A 26,017-nucleotide genomic window follows, 5' to 3' on the forward strand; every position below is an offset into this window, starting at 1 on the left:
ACTGACTGCAATACACCTTGTATTTTATTATGTGAGCCACTCAAGGTAGGAAATGACTCAAAAGAGACCCATGCCAACCTCCCTTTTACAAAGGATGAAATTACAATGGAAAACCTGGTATTCCTTCCAAAGACCTTCAGCACATTCAGGCAGAACTTCAACTTTCGTCAAAAAATATAACTTTCCTTATTTCCTAAATACACCAGACAACCCAACGATTTTCTTATTCATTTCAACTTTCATTCTTGTGAACACAGTTCTAGAATTTGTATGAAGTATAAACTATTTTCAATTACACCATGTAGGTATGGGGAAAAAAGGAAACAAGTCTGACCCAACAAAGGAACATAAAGACAAGGATTTTTACATAAGCATAAAGGTGATTCATGCCTTAAAAATAAACCTACAAGTAATCCACACAATTATGTGCAAGGCTTAACACTTATTTTTCTAAATTCAGCTAGGAAATGGAAACCATTTTGTAACTACCTAGAGAATACATCCTGAGAAGGAAAAAGAACATTTAAAGGACAATATAAGCCTTCTTTCAACTCAAATCTAGAAGAATTTATAACCAACATTTGTAGACTCCATCTCCATAGGACACGTATAAAGCAAAGCAGATAAAAGCAAAACCCACTCATTCCTCATGTTTATTTGCTTGGGCGTGTCTTTGCCCAATTTCCTCTCGCCCACTCATTCCTGCCATTTCGTCTCCCATTAGATACATGATACAGTTATAAACTGTATGCACAAATGAACTGCATTTCCCACTAATAAATGCAATGCAGTCTCCACTTCCTGTGCCAAAAATAATCAAATGAATATGAAGAAAGAAAAGGAGAGCTGGACCTTCAGTTTTTGGTGTGGGACACAGTTAAGTTGTGCTACTGGCTCAGACGCTTCTTGGCTGAGGAGCAGCTTCTCCAGTTGCTCTGAAAACGTTAATGCGTTAGCTGCAGCATATTTCAAGCCTAATCACCATTAAAGTCAAGCAACAAAGCCCCCAGGTAAGGCAAGACATTCAGAAGGATACATACTCAGGCACTGCTAGTTCCTGGACACATGGATAGTATGTCGTGGCTGCACAGCTGGGAAAAACGCGTGCTTCTGAAGACTCTGACCATGCCACACTGAGCCCAGCAAATTTAGGGACAAATGGTTTGACATCTGCTGACAACTTGATGCCCTGCGGAAAAAAAAGGGGGTTTTGGCTACCTTCTGAGATCAACCAAGTGGGGGGCGGGGGGGAAAGGGAGAGTCCCTCCCTTCTCAAAGCCCCAGAAATGCTAATGCTGCTGTCCAAATACTTCTGCCTAGCAAAGACAAGAATTTGTTTGCTAACAATTTCTCCGCAAACACTTTTTCACTAGAAAAAGCAGTCTACCAAATATTAAAAATGACAAATAAGGACAACCAATTAAAGTGAGAGTAAAAGTCAACCCAGACTGTATAGTTAGAACCACGAGTGACAATGTTTCCTTAACTTTAACATACAATATGGTAGTTTACTTCTCTCAGCTGAGTTAGGGACAATCGAGACAGTCAAATTTAACTGTAGCGCTCAAAACACACTGCGGAAGTTTATTTCTATTAAATTTCCCAAAGAACTTAAAACTTGCTTTTCACTCGGCGAAGCACTAAAAGTTGTTTTGTTGAAACGCAAAAGTAAGCGTTGCTAGAAAATCTTTCTATCGCCATGAACCCTTGGAATATGACTATAAAAAAAATTGTTGGGCTTTTTTTCTTTCAGTTTCTATATCTGTATTGAGAGATTTACTTCCACTAACAACTTATAATCATGGTTTTTAATTTGTGTGAAAGCCGATTTATGCTTTTGCCAGGGCTCCTTCTAGAGGTACTCTGAGCACGTCGAACAAACTCCCGCTTCAGAAAACGTTACTAACAAGCTGCTTTAAACACTCCGCTCCTAATCAGCAGTGAGGTGAGCCGGCACGGTAGCGCAACCCCTCTGCAGCCTCGGGACGAGAGGCGGTTTCCCGTCGACAGCGTCCTTTCTCAGCGCGTTTAACGGCGGGCCGTGTGGGCGCGCCTGGGGGCTGGGGACCGCGGCCGCCCACCCCGACGCCCCCGGCCCTGTCCCCAACCAGCCTCCGGGCCACGCTAATCCAGCTCCTACCCCGTCCGCGCAAGACCATCATTTTGGGGTGCCCAAGGCCGCCATCCTCACCTCGCCCGCGGGCTCCCGCGGTCCCTCCGACGCCATGGCGGGTGTCTAGGAAGAGGCCTGGCCAGGTAGGCCAGTAGCCCGACAGCAAGCGGAACCGAAGCGCGACGCTCCTCCTCCCCGCTTTTCCACCTTCGGCGCGAACTCCAGGAACTGCGTCACAAAAACGCGCCCTGGCCCCGCCCTGCTTCCGGCCGGAAGTGTGGGCGGTGACGCCTTTGGGCCTGCGCGAGGTGCCCGGTGGGCTGACCCTCTGGGCCGCCGAAACGCAGCGCGTGCCAAGTGTGGAGTTACAGGAGACTGTCTCCGCAGACAGCGGACAACCCCCGGAATGCGGTCGGCCAGGCCTGGACGAGGGGCGGTGCACAGGGTGGCGGGCACCTGGAGCGGGGCAGGGGTCTGTGGGGAGGCTGGGGACTTAAGGGAACCGCATACCCGGTAGTCCTACGAAGGGAGAAAGCCAACAAGATTTGGCGTCTTAAACTTCCAGGAACCTAAAGCAGTTTGGAAGTAACCGCGGAAAAGAATTTCAAAACTGCTCAGTTCAACAGACAGCTATTGACCGCTAGGGAATGTGCTGGGAAAGGTAGAGATGGAAAAGTAGGGTGGAAGTAAGCAGTCTCCAGGGCAGGAGGCTTTTAGGTAGGATGGGAAGTGGGAGACACGGAGTGAGGAAGTGGGGAGGGAGGGACGGTGCAGAGGCAAGCACTCTTGCTTACTTGGTGAAGAGTGCAAGCCTTTGACCGATAGGGGTTAATGAGGTTGAAAATCTTAAACTGGAGGCTGATTGTAGGTTTCCTCTGTTGAGTGACTACCAGGTATTTCAAGCAGTAAATGCAGGCAGCTCCAGCTCATCTCCTGGTGTCCTTCTGTGCAGATCCCACAGGGCGATTAAACATACTTAGACACACCCAAACCTCCAGAGTGGGGAGAGGTTGAGCATTATGCAGTACACTGGTTTGTACTAAATACAAGTTTACTTTAACGATTCTGGCATCCTTCTGTTGTCCTAACCTGGGACCTCTAGCCAATGGGTGGGTCCCTGGGGATGGAATAAGTTCTAGGCTCCTGCCCATCACCACCTTCAGTGTTTATTGTGCTCATTGTGTAAAGGCACCACCCTTTTCTAAAAAGAGGGGCATAGAGGACCACCACACTGGGGTCTGGGGTCTTATGCTTACTGGCAGCTCACCTAAAAGGTTTCTCCAGCGTTAAAGCAATGAAGATAAAAAGCCTCTGTTTGCATTCACTCTAAAATATTTTCCTAGCAGCTAAAAAAGCAATTTAACAGACACAAAATGCACACTAAAGGAAGGGTGCTTTTTACAGTGCTTTCGAAGTTTTTAAACTGCTGATATTTTATAGAAAACTGTATCCCCATTTGGCACATGGAAAAGAGAAATGGGGTTAAATGGTTTCTCCCAAGGTAACTAGGTGTGGCAGTACTTACATAAGTGGAAGTAGCCCAGAGTATTAAGTTGGGTTTCTTTCTGTTTACTTGCAGATTCTAGACAATTCTTTAGGAACTAAATTAATGACAGAGCTATAAGATCTACCTTGGCTCTATTAAACTTATCCCTAGTTCTTAGTGTCTTCATAAGTGAATTTAAATGGTACCCTCAGGATTTCCCTGGTGGTTGGGAATCCACCTGACAATGCAGGGGACACGGGTCCGATACCTGATCCGGGAAGGTTCCACATACCGTGGAGCAGCTGAGCCCGTGCGCCACAACTACTGAGCCTGCGCTCTAGAGCCCATGTGCCGCAACTACTGAGCCCACGTGCTGCAGCTACTGAAGCCCGCACGCATAGAGCCCGTGCAGCACAACAAGAAGCCACTGCAATGAGAAGCCCACATACCGCAACGAAGAGTAGCCCCACCTGCCACAACTAGAGAAAACCCATGCGCAGTAACAAAGACCCAACACAGCCAAAAATTAAAAATAAATTAATTAATTTAAAAATGGTACCCTCAATCACACCAAGCTAATGGGTTTAAACCCACCTAACATTTTATTTCTATAAAGCGAATTTATTTCCTCAGGACTAAAATTATAAAACTGAAATCATCCAACATCCTCAGTAGCCACAAATTAACCTTAAGAAAACAAACCTCAGTAACTTCAAACAGTGATAAATGCAACATACAAACTTTATTTAACAAAAGTAACAGGTAAAGTCAAACAGGCACTTACATTAAAAGAAAAACTGACTAGAAATTTTAAACACCTTACAGTAACCTACTTGCAGTTGCACTTAACTGAGCTCTGTTGCTGTGAAGAATACAGCTCATGCACAGGAATGGATGAACACTTTGTACATTTTTCAAGTATTCACTGAATACTACCTTATATACACATAAACATTAAATTTGAAAAAGATTTAATTGATGATCCCCAGATATACTTCATTTTTGTTGATCTTTTGGAAGAGGTCGTCTAAAGAGAAGAATGTGTGGTTCTGTAGAAAGAAAATGTTTTATATTATTTTAATATTATGTGGTTAATTTTCATTCATTCAACAAAAATTCAAAGAATTCTCAGTTGAACCAAAATAAAGTAAAATAAATCTATGGTCAATTAATGTTACTTATTGAGGTATCTGAAATAAATTTTGCTCCATGTCACTGTAAACAGTAAACAGAAGAAAACAACCTAACAATGAATATTCCCCCAGTTTTTACACACCCTGGAGAAAAGGGCTGTTAAGTAAAGATGCTATTTGAGAAGGAGAATGGTTTCTATCTTTAGAATCTCAATTCCAGTGAAAAGAGAAAGGTCTTCTCTTGTTTGGAAAAGACACTTAACACCTCATTCAAAAAATGCAGGTCCTAGGGGCCCATCCCTGTAGATTCTGTTTTGGCAGGTGGAGGACTGCCTATGAACCTATAGGTAAGGTCCTCAGTTGCATTGTATTATCTGGAGAAACACGTTTTTAATATAATTATATGCTCCAATCCCAAGAAAGTTACAAGTCTTAGAGTTTTTGCTGCTGCTGCTGCTTTTAACAAAAGCAGAAAGCAAGATAGCTTTACTTTCACCTAATTCAGCTTCTAAGACTTCAAATTTTGTTCAAAGCAGTATAAGTCCTTTAGTTAGATTTACTGATAACCCAAAAACACAGTTTAACACCACAAAGTTTCTTAGTCTGGTTTACTAATAGTTACTAACAGTAATCTGGAAAACTCTCTGGTAAATACCACGTAATAGCATAAGCACTCAAGTATAACACAGGCAGCACATTTGAGTTCACTAGCTATGCTATCTCATTTCATCTTAATGTGGTAGATACTGATTGTCTAAAGGAAAAAACAAATCACTTCAAATTGCATCAATTTCTATACACAGAATTCAGGACACTCAAGTTGTCTTACATTAAGTTCTTAGTTTTCAAAGGAGATACCAGAATTCTAAATATATTTATGGCAAAATACTTCAAGATACTACTAGCAATGACACGCATTTTAAAACAATATCCTCTTGAACCCTCTCTAGGGAGGTATCAGTCATTCAAAAATAGTCAAGCTTATCAGTTACTTTGGGATACCACTGAAACGTCAATATTACCAAAAAATTTTTAACAACCACTACTGTTTTAATTCAATTAGTGCTTCCCTAATAGCAAAACTTACCTGGCTCATGAATCATGTAATGAACCCAGCCTAGACTCTGTTGGACACCAAGTCTCCTCCACTCCTCTTCAGACATCAGATGGGTTTTGGGTACTTGTTTGGAAAGTTCTCTGGGTAACATGACATGCCTGTTAAAAAATACAGCGAAATATTAGTGCTCTAAGTGAATATGCCTTTCCTACAACCATGGTCACTTTATACATGCATCTTTAGGATACTTAAAATTTGAGTTCTTTGCCCTTAAATTTCTTTAAAGCAACCCTGTTACATTACCATTAGCATCAATCTTAAAGACTACTCTCTACTACCTTTAATTCTGATCTTGATGGCCTGTGTTCAAATTAGAGATTAGAATATGCAGTCCAAAAGTAGAAGGCATTTTATTTATGATTAACTTTTTTCCCTAATAGAGACTGCTTGCTAACTGTCTCAATCTTCTTCAGGAATAGAAGAACCTCAAAAACTAAGTGGGACACATGGTTATCCAAGACATCCCAGCCTCCCCTGCAGCTACCTCTGGTCACATGTGACTAAATCCTGCCCAACAGGATATAAACAGAAATTATGCAACTTATGGAAAGTATCCTCGAAAGAAAAGAACATGCCCAATTCTCTTTTTTCTCCTTCCTGTTAGTTATGAAGCAGACTGATATGATCAGGGAGCTAGAGAAGCCATCTAAGACCACAAAAGTGATTATAAATTAAGAATGGTCCCTGATTTCAAGAAGTGTCATACTAGCCCCAGGTAGCAGGGGTGGGGGAATCTAGCTTGTTACAGTTAATTGGGTTTCCTATTACTCTATAGATCTGTAGTAGACACAAGTCCCTGTACATAACTCCAGAAGTTGCTTTATACTTTGTTCAAAATTAAAAGCAAAAAACACTAAATGCACATATACATGTACCTGCTACCTAAAACAAACATTCAGTTTTCCAATAAGTTACTGGCCTATATCCAAAACTTTAATCAATTTTTAAGGAAGGCATGCAATATTCTTCAATGTCAAACCGTCAAGAATAGGTACAATTGGAGCTTTGAAAAATTCTTAGAAAACAAATATGCACCCCCACCAACTTCTTAATTACAATTGAAAGGATCTTTATAAAAATCAAAATTCCCAGGCTCATTTTTAATCACTTCCAGCAGCAGTAGTTTTATACCGTCATCCATTACCACCAACCAAATTTTTTGACCAGTATTAGATATATGTCTGCGAATTTGTTGGCTGGGGTGTAAGAAAGGAGCAGTCTGGTCACAGGAAAACTGAACCCATAACCCATAATAAGCACTAAACTGTCACCAACTTAAGTTCTAGTCTGTGAGTGGTTGGTTAAGTACCAATTCCCTATAATTTGCATAACAAAATCAAGCCTTAGAACTGTTGTGTTATGTTGCTTGCTGGCCACAAGGCCACCAAGTCAAATTATGCTTACTATCATAGTTGGTAAAAATTTTACCAATTCCAGTGAACTACATGATGATTCTTAGCAATACTTACCAGCTAGCTCATTGACTCATGAAATACTGCTTTAACATCTACTTTTAAGGCTCTGCAAATAGCCTGTTACCTTATTTCTATCTTCTACATAATTGTTGATTAGTCTCAAGAGAAACGTAAAATGCAAACTAGCTTTTGTACGCATATTATGTATGCCGTACAAAATGTTCCAATTTATGTCTAGATATTAAGTCATACACCCTACCTTCTCCATAAACCACGGAGACAGGCTAACTTCATCAGGATTTGATTACGAGGGAAAAATGTGTAAGTAGCTTCAAACTCAGATGGGGAGTCTACCTGTATTTTTTTCTGCATGGATATAACTCCTCTATATATTTCTAACTACATGTAAGGAGAATTGTTTCCAAAAATCTAACATTTATTTCAGTACCAAGGGCTTATCATGGAGGGTGAAGAGGGGGTTAAAAAAAAAAAAAAAAAAGGCCAAAACAGTACAAACAACAAAGGAGCTACTAAGATAACACTGCAAGATACAATTAAATTTCCCTTCTCTGGACATTACTGTCCTGTTTGATAAAGGCAAGTGGCTTGGCCAAGAAAGTCCAGGTTTAGTTAATACTGGATTAGATATTAATTAGATTAATACTGGATTAGATAGTAATTAGATTAAAATTGGATTCGAATATATCATTTCAGATATGACAGGATTTTCTTCTATTCATTACTACACACAAACCACGTAGTCTATGAGGCTAAAATCTTGATAGCACAGACTAGCTTACTTCGTGCTCATCAATGATTATGCTAGTATTACTGAAACTAGAAAACGGAACTACTGCCAGGAAAAGTCCTGAAAAGTACTACTCGGAGCCAGACATGTCTCACAATTAATATTTTCCCAGAGTTTTAGAAAGATTGTGGTTTACATCCTGTCCATTATTGGATAACCCCTGCTGGACAATGCAGGTATTACTAACCTGCAAAGCTGCCCAGAGAAATCCTCCGTTTTTCTCCAGAGAAAGATTTACAAGATACTAAGAAAGAATTACAAGGTACTAAGGGGAGGGAAAGAAGAGGCCACCCACTGTTATATCCTTTCTAACTCAAATAGCATTCTTGGAAATCTAACGTAAAAGGATAGGAGGCAGAAAATAAGGTCACTATTTGGCCCCTCCTACAAGTTGGTAGTTTCCCAGCATGCAGCGTCCTAGTCACCACCCAGGAGAACTGGGTGGCGCTGGTCTTTGAAGCCACACCCCAGCTAAGTCTCCTGCATACATTTAAGGCTAATGTTAAGTGTTTCTTCCCTCACACAATCCAATTTGCTAATCTTACACATTTAGCAACTATGCTCTAGTGCATCACATAATGATGCAGAAACCAAAAATCCCTCAAAGCTAAAAATTTTGCCGATACACACTAGCAGAAAAAAAAATGCCCCCAATCCATTCGAGTTCTCAACTTTGTCTCAAAAGGAAGCCCCTTTAATAATAACCCAAGAGGGTTAACACGCACCAGCCCCTGCCGAAGTCGCCATACCCAAGACACATTTCGAATCCCAAGGAAGCTCATTTTAGGGGGACTCCCCCACAAGCTACTTTTTAGTGCCATTAACTTCAAATGAGAGAAAAAGAGAAGTGTTTCTCTGGCGACGTTACCTGAGCAAAATTACCCTTCCGACAGCCCTTCGCCCGCTGTGACTGGGAGGGGGACGTTTGCCTAAATGCGAACTAGGCCTAAGGTTCTTAGGACCCGCTGCGATTCGGGCTCTCGGCGTTGCACTTCAGCTACGCGGGGTCCGCTTAGGCCCTCGGTCCCTTCCCCTTAAGGCACCAATTCTGCACCAGAAGCGGCCCCATCCCCGCCCCAGCCTCGTCCTCCTCACAGACAGAAACAAAGGGCGGAAGCCGGCCGGGCCGGCCCGCCAGGCGAGGAGAAGCGCAAGCTCCCGCCCGGGCGGCCCGATCCCGACACAACCGCGATTCCCGGCCGGCCCCCGGGCTCGACCCTGACCCTACCTCCGGCCCCCGGCCCCGAGCTCCGACCCAAACCTCAGCCCGACGCGCTTCGACCCCGATTCCCGGACCTGGCCCCTGGTACCCTCCCCCCGGCCCGAGTTCCAGCTCAGGCTCGGCCGGGGCCGCGGCTGAGTTAGGCCGTCCGGTCCGCTCACCTGTACTCGTAGTGCTCATCGAAGTACTTGTCCGAGTAGTAGATCTGCTTATGGGCCATCCTGCGGGAGGGCGGTGGACAGCACGGGACTGGAGCGACGAGGCGCGAAGAACGGGCGCAGGAGAGCGACACGTCCTCGTCAGGTGAAGGCAACGACTGCACTGAGACCAACCGACCGTAAGCCAAACGAGTCCGGTTTGAATCCGACAGCCCGCCTCTGATTGGACGACGGTGTTGACCAATCACGTTCCACGCACTCTGCGGATAGGCCGGGACCGGCTCCCAGCCTATCGTCGCCGCCCCTCCGCGGCGTTCGCACCCAAGATCAGCCAATCAGAGGCCTGTTGCGAGGTCGGACTAGGAAAGAAGTGGATGATTGGCGTGGCGTGAGGGCGGGGAGCTCCCTGACGAAAAGGGGAGCGGCCAGGGAAGGGCGGAGCCGGGACGTTAAGGGCCGAAGAGCGCGTGCGCAGGGGTTTAGAAAGTTCCAGGTCCGCGGAGCCGTTGGGGCAGCGAACCTGCGGGAGGGGTAAGGTATCGCGGGGTTTGGCGAGGGCGGAGGGGGGCGGTGCTGCCCAAAGAACGGCAGTCTGTGCGCACGCGCACCTTCCCCAGACGCGGCTCCGCGTCTTAAGTCAGTGGGAAAGTGAAGAACGCCAGCCCATGGTCCTAGACTGTGGGAAACCCAGGCGTGGGAAGCGTGAGGGGAGGAGTATTACGGCGGGCGCCCAAGGCCGGTTTGTGGGAGTAAGGACGCGGAGAAGCGGAAGTTGTGCCCAGACATGAGGAAGACGTCCAGATGTCTCACCGCGGCGGTGCGCGCCGCCAGGAGGAGTGGGACGTTCCGGAACTTCGCCACGGAATGCTGCGTAGATGGTGGTGGGGCCGTGGCCCCGAGACCTATGTTAGGTGAAAACTGGCTTCCCATGCCGTTTGCGCACTCCGACAACTCTGTAGATATGCGTGTGTGCGTGCATATGGGAAAATAAAAAGATTACTAAAATAATGATGTTTAGTAGACGACAATGGGATTAAAAGTGGTTAGCAAAAATTCCTTTGGCTTCTTAGCATTGAATCCTAGTTTAAAATACAGGTACGTGTAGGGAATTCCCTGGCGGTTCAGTGGTTAGGACTGGGCGCTTTCACTGCCGTGGACGTGGGTTTGATCCCTGGTCCGGGAACTAAGATCCGGCATGACTCAGCCAAAAAAAGAAAAGATGTGAATAACCCGTTAAGGGAGATGGGTAAGGAAGTCACTAACTTTTTGGTGGAACCTGGGAAAGAAAAGCTTACGAAGAGGTATATTTTTACAGAGACCATTGTGGAAAAATCTAAGACACAGAAAAGTAGAATAGTAATGTAATCACCTTCCATATACCAGTTGCTCAGCTTCAGCCATTAACGTTTGGCCCATCTTGTTTCAACTATTCCCCCTTTTTCTTAGAATATTTTTAAAGAGATCCCAAATATAATGTTATTTCACTCTGAGATAATACTTCTGTGTATGTCTCTATACACGGTATACGATCTCAAGAAAAATTTTAAAAATACTTAGCGCCGTGTCATTACTACACTTATGATTCCTCGTTATTCTCTGATAGTTGTTTTCTATTTGGTCTCTCCGTCTTTCCTTCATCTGCTTCCCGTTGCTTGTCTTCCTCTACTGGCTCAAGAAGCCAGAGAAAGACTGAAGAGTCCTTATATCAGTTAACTTACAGCAGTAATTAAAAGTCCAACTCTGGTAGTGGCAGCATAACTTTGTGAATAGGAAAAAACAACTGTATAGGCAAGGGTGAACCGTATGTACGGTATATTCATATTTCAACTAAAAACATAAATTAAAAATAAAGCTCTAGCCCCCAAATGGCTTTACAGAAAAGTTTTACCAAGAGTTTATTTCTTAATTATAAACTCTTCTAGAGCAGAAGAGTTTATTCTATTAGGCAAGAATAATGTTGATTCAAAAAAAAAACAACATGAGGGCTTCCCTGGTGGCGCAGTGGTTGAGAGTCCGCCTGCAGGTGCAGCGGACACGGGTTCGTGCCCCGGTCCGGGAAGATCCCACATGCCGCGGAGCGGCTGGGCCCGTGAGCCATGGCCGCTGAGCCTGCGCGTCCGGAGCCTGTGCTCCGCAACGGGAGAGGCCACAACACTGAGAGGCCCGCGTACCGCAAAAAAAAAAAAAAAAAAAAAAAAAAAAAAAAAAAATGAGAAAGGAAAGTACCTGTACCTTTCACTCAAATAGATACATGTAAAAATCCTAAATAAAATGCTGGCCAACTGAATCCAATTGTGTTTTTTGAAAGGGTGATATACTATCTTCAAATGCAAGGATAGTTTAATATTAGAAAATCTGTTCATGTAATTCACCACATTAACAGTGTAACTGAGAAAAAAATCCTCTCAATGGAAACAGAAGAAAACATTTGTTAAAATTCACCACTCTTATAATACAAACTCTTTGTAAACCCACCACTCACCAGTGATAACACTCTTAGTAATTAGGAGTAGGAGGAAACTTCGTTAACCTTGTAAAGGTATCTATAAAAAACAATATAATTCTTATGAGGAAACATTGGGAGCATTCTCTTCAAAATGTTCTATTATCTCCAGTTATATTGAACAATGTACAGAAGTCAGCCATCACAATTAAGAGAAGTTTAAGGCAAATTATTTGGAAAGAAATAAAACTATCATTTGCAACTGATGTAATTATATGTCTAAGATTAATATCCAAAGTCTGTTGCATTCCTATAGAGCAGAAACAACTAGAAAACCTATTCAAAAAGAAAGTAGTAGCATCAAATTCACCTACCTAGGAATAAGCCTAACAAAGGATATACAAAGTGCTGATATGCAAAATTATGAAATTTTTTTTTTTTTTTTTTTGCGGTGCGCGGGCCTCTCACTGTTGTGGCCTCTCCCGTTGCGGAGCACAGCCTCCAGACGCGCAGGCTCAGTGGCCATGGCTCACGGGCCCAGCTGCTCCGCGGCATGTGGGATCTTCCCGGACCGGGACACGAACCCGTGTCCCCTGCATCAGCAGGCGGACTCAACCACTGCGCCACCAGGGAAGCCCAAAATTATGAAATTTTGAGAGACATAAATGAAGACTTGAATAAATGGACAAATATACTATGTTCATGCTTAGGAAGACTCAATATGGTTAAGATATAAATTATCTCCAAATTGATTGTCCAGTCAAATTCCAATAAAAATACCACATTCAAAGGACTTATTTGACTATAAATAATATGGACGAAAAAAGGGCCAAGAATAGCAAAGACACTAATGGATTCTAGTAGATCGTGATTTATTAAGAACCTATAGTAATTAACACAGTGTAGCAGTGGCTTATAAAAATTAAGATAACTTGATAGACAAACTGACTTTGGGATGTAATAACCAGCCCAGTATAATGTTCACTGCAGTTTTGTTGAAGTTCTAGATACTCTGTCATTTTGAGGTTGTGTGTACTCTTTTCATTACTAATTTGCTAAATTTTTATCATAAATACACATTGTAGTTCACCACATACTTTAAAAGTTTTTCTTTTTTACATTTGATTATTTTTTTGGAATTATGACTATAAGTTATAAATATAAGAGATTAAAGGATATTAGTAATTGCAGTCTTAAGGAAAGGTCAAATAGCAATATTATTGAAAGCTAAATAGTTGAAATAAAAATTCAGTAGGTAAACTGAAAGCATTGTGGATACTAATGAAGAACAAATCAGTGAGCTAGAACACAGGGCTGAGTAATAGTCCCAGAAACCATCAGTTAGGGGTAGAGATGGAAAACATGAAGTAAAAAGACCTGGAGGCTAAAGGGAGAAGTGACAATATTCGATACAAGAGTCCCATTTGATACAGGGGAGAGAATAAACAGGAGAGGAAATACTATACAAATATAATGGCTGTGAATTTCCCAGTTTTAAGGAAAGATAAAAAAGACTTCAGATTGAAAGGGTTTATAGAGTGCCAGAGAGAGATTATAGTGCAATTTAAGAACATCAAAGAGAAAGGAAAGTTCTAAAAGCTTCCAGGGAGAAGTTGCCAATCACACCTACAAAGCAACAAGAATAGACAATAACAATCTCAAAAGCAACACTGGATTCAAGAAGAAAATGTATTACTGTTCACAAAGTGTTGAAAGGAGTAGAATAAATTCAAGACGATTTAAAATATATTGGAAATAAAGCAAAGTAAGTAACTTCATACATTTATTGTCTAAAAAAGCAAAGTCTGAATTTACCTAATCATATTGTTACTATTCTTATTGAAATATTTTGTCACCTTTTCATAGGTGAAAAACTGGGTTCTGCTTAAGATTTTTGTCATTTATTACTATGGAATCTTTTAAAGGTTGCCAAACCATGTGAATGGATGAAGAGAATAAGCTGTGAAAGAAAACAGCTTTTAAGAGCAACGTTTCTCAAATTACGTTCCACAGATGGGAAGGATCCTCAAGTTCCCTGCCGGGCTGTTTAAACTTTGCGTTTTAAGTCCATGGACAAATTAATTGTACATCATCTATATGACTTCTTAATTTCAGAGCCCAAGCATGTTTTTTGTTCCTATTAGTCTTCCTTTAATTGTGTGGACCAATGAGAAACTAACAGTTAGAATATGTCAAAGGAAAACAAAAGGTACACTATAGGAAGGTTTTTGCAGTTGTTAGAATAAAGTAATAAAGGATTTGTCTTTTGTTCCTGATCACAAATTCCTGAATGGTTGGGGCCGGTGTGGGACTGGGGGAGGCTCCCCTTACCAACACCACCAAGCAATTCTCTGACACCAGCTGGGCATTCTGCAATTCATCTCAGTGCTGACACTACCTGGAGATAGCATCAGATCCCACGGGTTAAGGCTCAGTCGTACAAGACTGCCCGCGGCCCCACCACACACACACTTCAGACACCAGTTGCAAGCCCAGTTTTGTTACCTGTGCTTCTAATCGACCGAATACAAACTGGAGGTTCCTACGACCCCCTGCAACTCAGGATGCCAATTGCAAGTCCAGATTGTCACCTGAACTTCTGACCAACCAGCTATGGATCAGAGGTTCCCACAACTCCCTCCTCAGGTTTAATTAATTTGCTAGAGTGGCTCACAGAACTCAGAGAAACATCTTACTTCCTAGATTACTGGTTAATTATAAAAAGATTCAACTCAGGAGCATCCAGATGCAAGAGATGCACAGGGCAAGGCATGGGGAAAGGGGACAGAGCTTCCATGCCCTCCCTGAGCTCTCACCAAGCCTCCACACGTTCACCAACCAGAAGCTCTCCAAACCCCATCTTTTTTCTTTTTTGGGTTTTCATGGAGACCTCGTTACACAGGCCTGATTGACTAAATCATTGTCCACTGGCGACTGATTCAGCCTCCAGCCCCTCTCCCCTCCCCGGAGGTCAGGAGGTGGGACTGAAATTTCCAACACTCTACTCTGGTGTTTGGTTACACTGGTAGCCAGCCCCCATTCTTATGTGCATTCTGAAAGTCACCTCATTAACATAGGAGGATGCCTTTATTGCTCTCTGGTCTTTGTAAATTACTAGCATTTTAGGAGCTCAGTGCCAGAAACAGGGTCAAAGACCAACTAAGTATTGCTTTTATAAATCAGTGTCACAATATGAAGTATCAAAAAGCCCAATGGGATTGGTAAGTCATGCTGGCCTCAAAAAAACCCGTCTTTAAGGCTATCATAGTGTGTGGAGGGTGATGATGGGTTTCAGCAAAACATCTATCACATTAAAGTCAATTTAATTTGTATTTAAACTGAAGTTAGTTTAGCTTGTATTTGACATTTTGATGTCTTTGTTTAAAAGGTATAAGCCGTATTCTATTTTTGTATATTTAGGTATATAACGTCATAATAAAACTATGTGGGGTTTTTTCCCCTAGGATAATGGATATAGAGTTTACACTGGTGATTGATTGGAGAGACTTACTTCCCTTCAAAAGTGATCTGTACACTTCTTACGTTTGAAAATCTCCACTAGAATGTGGAGATATCTCCCTCTGGTCGGCTGTGAGCCACAGCTCCTGGGAGGCCCTTCACCTCGTGGTCTTGATGCTGAAAACTCAACCTCTGTGCACTGGTGCTGAATCAAATCTCAGAGATGGAGTTTGGGGTGAAGTAAAAAAGAATACCTGCATTGCTTTGCCAGGCAAAGGGGGACACAGCGGGCTTGTGCCCTGAAAAACCGTATGTCCCAACCCGGGAAGATTAGTGAGGAGTTTTATAGCAATGGCTCAAGGGCAACGTTGCTGAGGAGGATCAGGGTGTGTGCAGAGCCTGCACTCCTTTAATCTGGCCTCAGGTAGTTTCCTCCCTTGTCTCTGCATCCCCTCCCTTCCCTGATTAGCAACTGTTCTAATCTGTCCTCTGGGACTCAGGGAAAGTAGTGGAGGCTGGAGTCTATTCCCTACAAATAAGAAACAGGGAAACAGAAAGGCTTCTGTGCCCGGGAGCCCCGTAGGGTCCTGCTCATTTCAGTCTCTGTGGGCAGAGCCTCCTGGAGCTCGGCTGCGTGCAGACTACTAGGCTGTGTGCACAGGCACTAGCTGCATCCTGTGTTACCTCATGCAAATCTTCCCTCAAGACAGAAAAATTTCACATAAAGTCCTAACAATCAGAGAGTTTTAGAAGAACGCAAACACTTAAGGGCTGAGGAGTCACCTCAGTTAAATAGATTTTCCTACTAGTTCCCAGGTGAGACATTGCACAGTTGGAAGGAGTTTTGATTCAGAGGAGGGGAGGAGGAGGGAATAAATTCTTTTCACCTGGAGAGGAGGGAAAAATGCCCCAGGTAAACTTCATGGAGAAAGTGATTGCTGCTTCCAGAGGGAGGGGTGAGGATTTGCCAAACAGGAAGAATATTCTGGACCAATGTTCCCCTCAGAAAATACAAAAAGACCTAATAATCCTGGAGCCATGAACAAAAGACCTCAGTCATGGTACTGTGAAGGCCTTTAAAAGGAGGAGGAGGAGGACTAGGGTATTGTTCATTTATCTGTGCTTTGCAAGTTGCTGTGCATTGCAGAGAGCAGCAGAGCCGTGCCTCCGGGAATCCATGACCTGGATGCAATGATGTCCCCATTTCTGAATCTGTTAAATATTTAGGAAGTCATTTTGGTATGCCAAGTCATATGCAGAAAGCTTTTCTTTATCTTGTTCTGATAGTTTGGTAAAATGTGTGACAATTTTCCACACAAGTTACTTACTAATTACAAAGGGGAAAATCCTACTTACAAAGAGGAGAAACTGGACACCTTAACCAAGTGATCAAAGGCACATCACCCATAAGAGCAGATGGAAATCACATGCCTTCAGATGTGGGACCACCACTGCTTAAGCCAAAAATACACAACCTAAATCTACCAGTGAGGAAACGTCAAACGGAAATGGAGTAGTCTTTAAAATAAATGAACAGCGGTATTAACAATTGTTAATATGAAAGACAAAGGTTGAGGAACAGTTCCAGATTAAAGCAGGCCAAAGGGATATGACAACTAAATGCAGTACGTGATCCTGTACCAGGAAAAAGAAAAAAGGGTACAAAGGCGTTTTTGAGACATTTAAAGGATGGTAGGTCATATAAAGTGTCGAAGTTAAATTTTCTGAATTTGATAAGTATACGGTGGTTAGGTAAATAATGTCCTCATTCTTAAGAAATACATACTTCAGTATTAAGGATAAAGGAGCATGTCTGCAACCTACTCTCAAATGGTTCAAAATTAGACATGTACAGGGCTTCCCTGGTGGTCCAGTGGTTAAGACTCTGTGATTCCACTGCAGGGGGCTCAGGCTCAATCCCTGGTCAGGAAAGTTCCTCATGCTGTGAGGTATGGCCAAAAGAAAAAAAAAAAAGCATGTACTGTTTTACTATATATATCTACATATCTTACATACTATATATATATTTATATATAAAACACTATAAGTATATACACACAAATACAGTAATTTCCTCAGAATGAGGACATTCTTTAATGTGTCTGTGAGTGTATGGAGAAAGAAAGACAGAGAGAGGAAATGATAAAACAAATGTGATGGAATGTGAAAAATTGTGAATTGAGGTAATTTTGAAAAAAATGTGATTTGGGGGTAAAGGTTATATGGGAGTGTTTTGTATTATTCTTGCAATTTTCCTGTAAATTTGAAGTTATTCCAAAGTAAAACATTTTTAAAAATCAGCATGAATTATAAATTTAAGCATGGTTTTATAAAAAATAACAGTTACTATATGTGCCCCTAGAAGTTCCTAAGTCAAAACTAGCATAGATTTTGGAGATTTAACATGGAAGCACTTGGCTAGTGGACCCCAGACAGGTTCTGGGTCTGTAGGCCCTATATTCTGTACTCAGTGAGAGCTGAAAAATTCTGCTGCACTTCTTCTCTGTTTCTGGTTTGTTTTTGTTTGTTTTTTCTTCCGTTGGCTGCTCAGCATGTGGAATATTAGTTCCCCGATGAGGGATGGAACCCACGTCCCCTGCATTGGAAATGGGAGTCTTAACTGTTGAAACGTCAGGGAAGTCCCACCTCTCTTTTTTTATACTTGAAGGTAGAGCTCACAAAATCTCCCTGCTTCCTCAGAATACATTAAGTCTGAGAAGAAATGAGGAGGCCACAGGACAGAATGGTCTCAGGACCCCTCTGTGGACCCTTAGTGACCCCCCCCAACCCAATGCCCTTTCCCTCAACTGGCACTCTGACCCTGCCAGCAAGTGCCCAAGGGAGCTGCCAGAAGTGCCTGACCCAGGCCAGGTTAAGGGAGCATCAATGACCGTGAATGTCAACTCCACGTCCCCCAAGCTGCTTGGGTCTACAGCCCACACCCATCCATGGGACATACCGACATGGGGAATGTGATTTTCCCCATAACTGGTTCTGATCGCTAGCTCAGGGCCGACTGGATTATTGCTCATGGCCCCAGGAGTATTAATTTTTTTTTAGTTTTTTGAGGGGTATGTTGATCCAGAATTTCCTTCCTGTTTGGCAAATTCCCATTACTCCCTCTACTCCAAGTGAAATCAGTGCAATCCCTCCTTTCTGTTTCCATAGATCTTTCTACTTTCCCCCACTAGCCCTGTCACAGACATCTTTCATTTGCGCTATAGAACCTGGGACCCTAACCCTCAACCGCCTGAAGAGCACGTGGCCCCATATGAACAAGCTGTCATGTCTCCTGGAGTCTGGATGTTGAGAGGGACTGAACACAGCTGAAGCAAGTCATGCAGTGGCAGTTGTCCCCAAGTCGTGGGCTGGGTGTCCTTCCCCAAGCCCCCGGGCTGCCCCTCTCCTGCTCTCTGACCCTGTGAGTGACCTGGGGGTAATTCACTTTTATAGATTTAGCCTCCAAACAACCATAATGACTTTAAAAAAAAGGCTTTCAGCAGAAGTGGGTTATAGGCTTGTGGGATGTTGGAAGTGTTAGCTGCCTGAGGGAGGGCTGTGTCACCGGCTCCTGTTCTGTGACAGTCAGTGCACCGCAGAGAGCTGGCCTGTTGAACCATTGCCTGCGGCTCCCTGAGGCTCTAGGTCTCCTGACAGAGCTCGAGACCCCATAAAAGGAGAAGGGAACTGCTTAGAACACAGGGTTCCACGATTGTTTTGGACTCAGGAGCTGATTTAAAATGAGAAAAGAATGTCACGAATCTCAGTTCCCCTGTGAGGCAAGAGACAAATCTCAGGGTCTTTCCTTGACATTCTGAAAGCATCCCTGAAGCTTTGGCTTTGAGATCTCTGCAAAACCAAACCTCAGAGATGGATTTTACAGGTTCCTGAACTAGATTGCCAGTTGAATTCACTATCTCACCAGGTTTCTTCCTTGAAATTACAGCATTAATTTGGAAAGGATGGGTTCCCAAAATTGGTATTGGTGTCATCGGGGCAAGTTGGAAGACTCAGAGGACCCTAAGTCCTCTTAAGTATCCCCTTCCCGTATGCTTCTCTAGCTCAACAAAGCTGCCTCCTGTAGAAAAATATTATCCTCCTGCTCTAAGCTTCCCAGGATTCATACTTAACCTGCCTGGGGTGTGGGTGCATTGTGTTGTGTGTGTGATTGGGTGTGGTATATGGTGTGTAGGTGGGGTGTGTGTGACTGAACCAGAGTAAGAAAGAGGAGGAATTGCAGGAGTTTACTAATTTATACTTGAGGAAAGAAATTTTCTGAGCGTGGGAGGCTAAGAAGGGCAAAACCTAATTTTGGATAGGACGACATCGCTTCTGTGGATGTCCTTATCAGAAGTTCTGCATTCAAGGTGCTAGCTTGCAGCTGGTTACAATTCCAACAGTTTCCTGGGTTGGCTAACACAACCTAGACCAAATCCTGGCTCAAACAAAGGAATATTACAGGGCCAGAAATCTTGGCATAAAATATATAGGAAGAAATTTAAAATGTCAGAATAGAGGCATACAGATATGGACCTGTTGTGGGGACAGAATTCCCCTATGATCATGGACCCCAGGGCTCCAAGCTTCCATCCTGACTTGGGCTCCAGCTGATTCACCTGGCCATAAGGCAGTTTTACGCAGGAACATTTGTTGGTTTGCAAACTGGCCCCCTTACACAGGGGGCAAGGAAAGACCAAAGAAAGAGGCAGAACCCTCCAGATTGGTAGGTGACAGTAATAATCAAGGGAGCTTACATAGGAGTCCGTCTTGGGTGGCCGCAGACCAGTAGACCTTCACACCTGCCCACAAGAATCTTAAGAGTTTACAGAGAGGCCTTACCTGGGTTCAGTCACATATTCAGTCCAGACGGTCTCAACAACACAGAGCTCTCTCAAGACTAAGTCTCTGAAACAGCTCCAGCTGTGGGAATGGTGGATGGAGTATACATTCCAAGGACAGGGGAGTGGGTAAGGAACCTCTGATTGCCAGGATCCTGCTCTCACATCAACTAGAGGTCACGTCCTCTCGATGACCTCCTCCAACAACACTGAAGCATCACAGGATGGTGATCAGTACTGAATTGGGCTTGGCAAGTCCGTGAAAACACAAAGAAGCTTCTGGAAGACATGGGATTGCACTGTTCCCCTCCTAGGCTGCCTGTGTTTTCACTCTTTCATCTCTCTCCCCCTGAACATATGAAGCATATGGCCCTGTGACTGACTCACTGAGAATTACAAATGAAAAATAAAGGAGTTTGGTATAAGAATATGGCTGCACTTAAGAGAAATACACATTTGAGGCACTGCGTCCTTTTTAGGTGGCTCTGATGGACAACAGAGAAGGACAAATGTCTTCCAAGTAGGCGTTGTTTGAATAGAGCACCTCAATGTCCACTTCGTCTGCAAACCAAGATGGCCTGAGCCTCAGATCTGGACCTATGCCTCGTAAAAAGGAAAATGAGTTAAGAGACCAAACGAGGTTAAAGGCTTTCTTCAGCTGATGGGCACCCAGTGAGCACCACCGCCCCCCGCCCCCCAACTGGAGAAGGGTCAGCATTTTTATAGGACAGGAGAAAGTTGAGTACACATCCTTGCAGTTTTAACATAGGCAGCATTTTCTATTTTAACCAAAACGTGGGTGGGGGGTGGTTTCTTATTTTCATGCCCTTTGTTTGGAGTTGTTGGTACAATCCTGATAACCATTTACCAGTTACTGCTTTTGCTAGCCTTGTGGTCCACTGGGTAGTCTACGTTCATGGCACAAGGAAGGCAGGTAGTCGAAAAGAAAGAAAGCGGGCAAAGGGAGAAGGCAAGTGGGGAGGGGGACCCCTCTGTCATGCTTGTGTCAGTCCTTACATGGGTCCTGTCATCCATCAGGTACTTGGAAGGACTGAAATTGGAGGTCTGCAGGCAACAGGACTCGGGGCAGGGACATGAGACTCTGCTGCTTGAAGAGGCCCAGAACCTAAGAATACAATGCTCAGTTTGAATGCTAACCAAAGGGCCCTTTCTATAGGAGAGACTCTTAACAACTAGGGGGTCTGGAGGAACAATTATTAAAAGATTCTTCTGCTCCCTTGGACTCAAAAACATGAACTTCTATTGATACAACTCACTTGGCCATAATCAAGTGTCCAATGTGCCAGCAAGATAAACCAATGTGTAGCCCCAGCTGGGTACCATATCTTACTCTGGATGTGATCTCGGAAAGGCAGCAGTGAGCGGTGGCGTGAAGCGAGATCTTAATTCCCTGAACAAGAATTGAACCTGGGTAGCCTGGATGAAAACCAGGAATCCTAGCCACTAGACCACCAGAGGCTATAGAGGTCAGAAGCAAAGTTCCCTTGGCTCTTACCCCCATTGAAAGCAAGAATGTTTCAAGGAGGCAAAAACTGTAAAAACAGGTACAAAGTTTATTATTAGAGACACAGCATAACATGTGGGAGAGCACACAGAGAAGCAGTTTGTTTACTTATGACAGAAGCAAGGAAGAAATACATTATTTTTAAATCTCTTGTATAGGACAGTTACCTTTCACCAATTATCTTGTTTCTTTCTTCACACCTCACTGGTCCTAGGACCCTCCCCAAGATGCATGCACAACTTTTTGCTAAGATGGATCCCATTGAAGAGGGCTGTGGGTGCATGTCCACACTTATTATGGGGTGGTGCCCCCTCCTTTTTAACCCCCAAGGAGCCTTCTTGCACATGTGCAGACAGGGAAGTTTTCCTTGACCTTAGGAGTGGTCATCTTATCTCTTTACTTCAGCAGAGCTCAGCTTCTGCCACTTGCTTTGTCCTTGGAGTATCTGGGTGAGAACCAAGCTTCAAATCTACTCCACTTGACAGACACCAGCTGTCCAGCCCAGGGGCCCATCTTTCTCCTACCTCAGATGCAGTTGCTAAATGTCATTTTGGGTTGTGTTCCACTGGGGAGCAGGTGACTGTGTTGGTGGTATTTGCAGAATGTTAGTCAGAGGCCTCTTGGTTAGGCAGAGATCTGTATGGAAAGATGTGTCTCTGTGTGTGCTGGCAAGACAAGGCATCTCCCACTTCAGTCCTCACTCCAGGTGATTCTTGGTCTGCAATCTAGGGGACTTTGTCCCCCTGACCACAAGAAGGGTTGTTAATGCATATTAGAACGACAACATCTTTTCTCTCAGGAAAGTGAATCTTGGGATGAGAGGCAATTAGAATGGCAGCAAACTTAGGTGACAGCATAGGAATTCTTGTGACTGAGATCTTTGGGGTTGCTTTGGTTTCTGTCTCTCTTGGCTGATTGTCTAGATTGACCAATAATTATTTGAGTCACCAACACCGTTCCAGCAAATGCCATTTATGCTGAAGTTAGGTCAAATTTGGTACCTGTACTAATGTAATGGCTACTTTCTTTTCATTATATTAAAGTTAATCATTTGTGGGTTAGTCTAAACACACAGACTGTGTATAACATGAGTGCAAGATCAGGGCCTTACTTATTTTCGTCTCTCTGTTGCCGAAATTCGGCCTCTGTACACGGGTGCTGGATTAAATCTCGGAGACAGAGTTTTGGGTGAAGTATTATAGAAAGAAATAGCTTTGCCAGGAAAAGGGGGCCAGAGGGGGCTAATGCCCTCCAGACTATACGCCCTGCTCTGGAGGGGGTAGTGAGGAGTCTTTTAGTGTTCAAAGAGGAGTGCATGATCAGCTTGTGGGCATTCTTCTGATTGGTTGGTGGTGAGCCAATTGGGAGTCAGCATCATCAACCTTCTGGTTCTAAGCGGTCTGGGGTCTACATGCTTGTGGGCAGCATACAGTTAACTTCTCCCACCTGGTGGGGGTTTTAGTATCTGCAAAACAGCTCAAAGCACATGGCTCAGAATATTATCTACAGTCCTCGAGGTAGAACTATAAGTCCTTGACTTTGTTTAATGGCTAAAGTACTATTATTTTGTCTTGCTTGACTGTTTTCCTTTCTTTCTGCATTTTCTCACTTCTCTGATTAAAATTTTTCCTTGAAAAAAGAAAGACAAAAACAAAAAAAACAAAAGCAAAACAAAAAAAATTTTTCCTTGGCTCAAGTTTTTCTACAAAAGGCAGGCAGAGGACATGGCTGGAGGTCTATTCTGGGAAGGCCTCATAGGATCCTGCTCAGTTACGTCTCCAGGGTCAACACAATGCCTGGTTTGTAGTAGGTACTGAGTATCTCCTGTTTTTATTTTGCCTCATCACTGGCGAATTCATGTATCTATTATTTAAACACTTACCTCCATCCCCATCTATACTTTTCCTTCTAATGCTACTTGTGATCAGAAACGGCCACACAAATCTAAGCGAGAATAGTCAGGGTGCCCTGTGGAAGGTTTTGAAGGATTCTGATGAGGTTACATGCAAGGATTTCATGCTATTTATTTTCACTGTCCAGAACTTTTACTCTGAGTTTCTACCAGCATGCTGCTTAGTTGGGATTTGCAAGACTAGAGCCTTCTGGGAGGGTGGAGAATTGCTAGGGCTGCTCTAGAAGTGGAGAGAGCTGGTTGGTGCCTGGATGTGTTGTACTGAGTAGCTGAGTGGGAGAGGTGCCCTGTCAGGAGGACAGCCGTCTCCTTGGAGTGAACCTTGAAGATCAGTGCCCTTTTCCCAGGTGGTATCAATGGAAAATCAATTGTCCAAGTGTCGTGGAGGCACGTGGGCAGCCTTTGATATCAGCCGAGGGCCTTCTTCGATCCCAGGCAATGTTCATTGTTATTTATTTATTTATTTACTTACTTACTTATTTACTTACTTATTTACTTACTTACTTACTTATGGGTCTTCGTTTCTGTGCGAGGGCTTTCTCTAGTTGTGGCAAGCGGGGGCCACTCTTCATTGCGGCGTGCGGGCCTCTCACTACCACAGCCTCTCTTGTTGCGGAGCACAGGCTCCAGACGCACATGCTCAGTAGCTGTGGCTCACGGGCCCAGCTGCTCCGCGGCATGTGGGATCTTCCCAGACCAGGGCTCGAACCCATGTCCCCTGCATTGGCAGGCAGATTCTCAACCACTGCGCCACCAGGGAAGCCCAATGTTCATTTTTTTATAGTTACAGTTCTTGGTGCTTTTCTGGTAGTAGCTAAGGTATTTAGAGATAGTACAGAATGAACTGGTCCAAAACTTGATTCTGGTAACCAGGAAAAAGAGAAAGTAGGAACTATTTATAAAGACAACAACCCAATTCCTATTTGTAATCATTATATAGTATTTTAAATTACATATATTTTAAAATTTATTTGCACTTAGGCAATGCTTTTACCTAAATCCATTTTTTGTGTGTTTTAGAGTCCACTGCTCTATATTAATAATATTCCGACACATCTGCCATTATTTTGTGCTGTAGTTATGTTTAATAAATTGGTTATTGCTAGCTTAGTTATGCTTTATTTTTATTTATTTATTTATTTATTTGGCTGCATTGAGTCTTAGTTGTGGAATGTGGGCTCTTCGTTGCGGCGCACAGGCTCTCTAGTTGTGGTGCGCAGGCTCCAGAGTCCACAGGCTTAGTTGCCTGTGGCATGTGGGATCTTAGTTCCCTGACCAGGGATCAGACCCGCATCCCCTGCATTGGAAGGTGGATTCTTAACCACTGGACCACCAAGGAAGTCCCCAGGTATGTTTTAATATTTACTTTTTCTGAGTGTCCAATGAAGCTTTACTTCTACAAACACCTGCCAGGATACTGCCGAATTGAAGAATGTCAGCAAGGGTGTGGGAACAGCACTGTCACAGGCAGCTTCGAGTCTAGCTTGTGGATCCAGGGTTTGTGCAAGAGACAGGGATAGCCACACCTGCCAAGTGGCTCGCTGTCTGTCTGCCGGAGAAAGAGGCTCAAGGACAGGCAGACGTGAGGTTGGCCTCTTCAAGTCAAGGGAAGCCCAAGTTCTGCAGAGAAGACCGACGTGTGCTATTTTATACGTGACGTTGACTTGGGAAACAGGCTATTCTTTTCAGGAGACCAAGTCAGGGAACAACTTTTGTGTGCACTTAATTTCAGATCCTCAGGCCCCATGGGTATTTCCCATAGAGAAGGATGTCGGGAAGGGAGCTGTCCACGGGCATGGCTGGGATGGTAGATGTCTTTCGGGGGAGGGGTTTATGAAAGTTATGCTCTGAAGATCAAGGGTCACCGAGACTCAACCCTAGTGTGCACCAGAACCATCGGAGGATGTGTTACAAATGCAGGTTCCTGGGGCTCCTCCCAGGGATTCTGATGCAGCAGAGCTCAGGAAGCCGTCTTCTTAAAAAGCTCTTTTGTGATTTGGGGATGTGGGTGTTCACTGGCTCACACTGTAAGAAATGCCATGGGTGTGAACTAAGGCAGTGACTTTCTAGATTTGTACTCAAGACTTTGTCTAGCAAGTCTCTTGTTGGCCTTGGAATATGATCAACAGTCAGTAGGGGAGGGACACGGGAGAGGCAGTTCCTTCTGCAAGGTCAGCAGTCAACGTAGACTGGAAAAGCTTACAAGCTGCTTCTGTGCCCTCTCCCAGCCTGCTGGCTCTTCGTGATTTCAGAGGGCAGGTGGACAGCCTGACGAGGGTGAGAGTGAGCACTGGAAAGATCAGGGAGGGTGATGTTTATCCACTTCACTACCCGATGTCCTCTGTGGCCCTTGGCCTCATGTGTCTCTTTGCCAGCCGTCTCCTCGCC

The 26,017-nt window shown here is 43.8% G+C and overlaps 2 protein-coding genes across 3 annotated transcripts in view; both read right to left on the minus strand.

Moving 5' to 3' along the window:
- SECISBP2 (SECIS binding protein 2) overlaps positions 1-2,227 on the minus strand; it is a gene marked incomplete at both ends in the record, with an annotated part of 45,537 nt that extends 43,310 nt beyond the window's left edge. For both annotated transcript variants that reach the window (XM_079706472.1, XM_079706471.1), the window contains 2 exons: positions 1,041-1,189; positions 2,192-2,227. In XM_079706472.1, coding sequence (XP_079562598.1) covers positions 1,041-1,189; positions 2,192-2,227 — 185 coding nt within the window. The remainder of the gene's footprint in view (positions 1-1,040; positions 1,190-2,191) is intronic.
- Positions 2,228-4,328: 2,101 nt separating this feature from the next.
- On the minus strand, positions 4,329-9,576 carry CKS2 (CDC28 protein kinase regulatory subunit 2). The gene is made up of 3 exons (XM_079707254.1): positions 9,456-9,576; positions 5,820-5,947; positions 4,329-4,648 (listed from the first exon to the last, which is right to left on the minus strand). The coding sequence occupies exons 1-3, from the start codon at positions 9,512-9,514 to the stop codon at positions 4,596-4,598; spliced, it is 240 nt and encodes a 79-aa protein (XP_079563380.1). The 5' UTR covers positions 9,515-9,576; the 3' UTR covers positions 4,329-4,595.
- Positions 9,577-26,017: the final 16,441 nt, after the last annotated feature.

The sequence above is a fragment of the Hyperoodon ampullatus genome (genome assembly GCF_949752795.1).
Source record: "Hyperoodon ampullatus genome assembly, chromosome: 6".
Lineage (NCBI taxonomy): Eukaryota > Metazoa > Chordata > Mammalia > Artiodactyla > Ziphiidae > Hyperoodon > Hyperoodon ampullatus.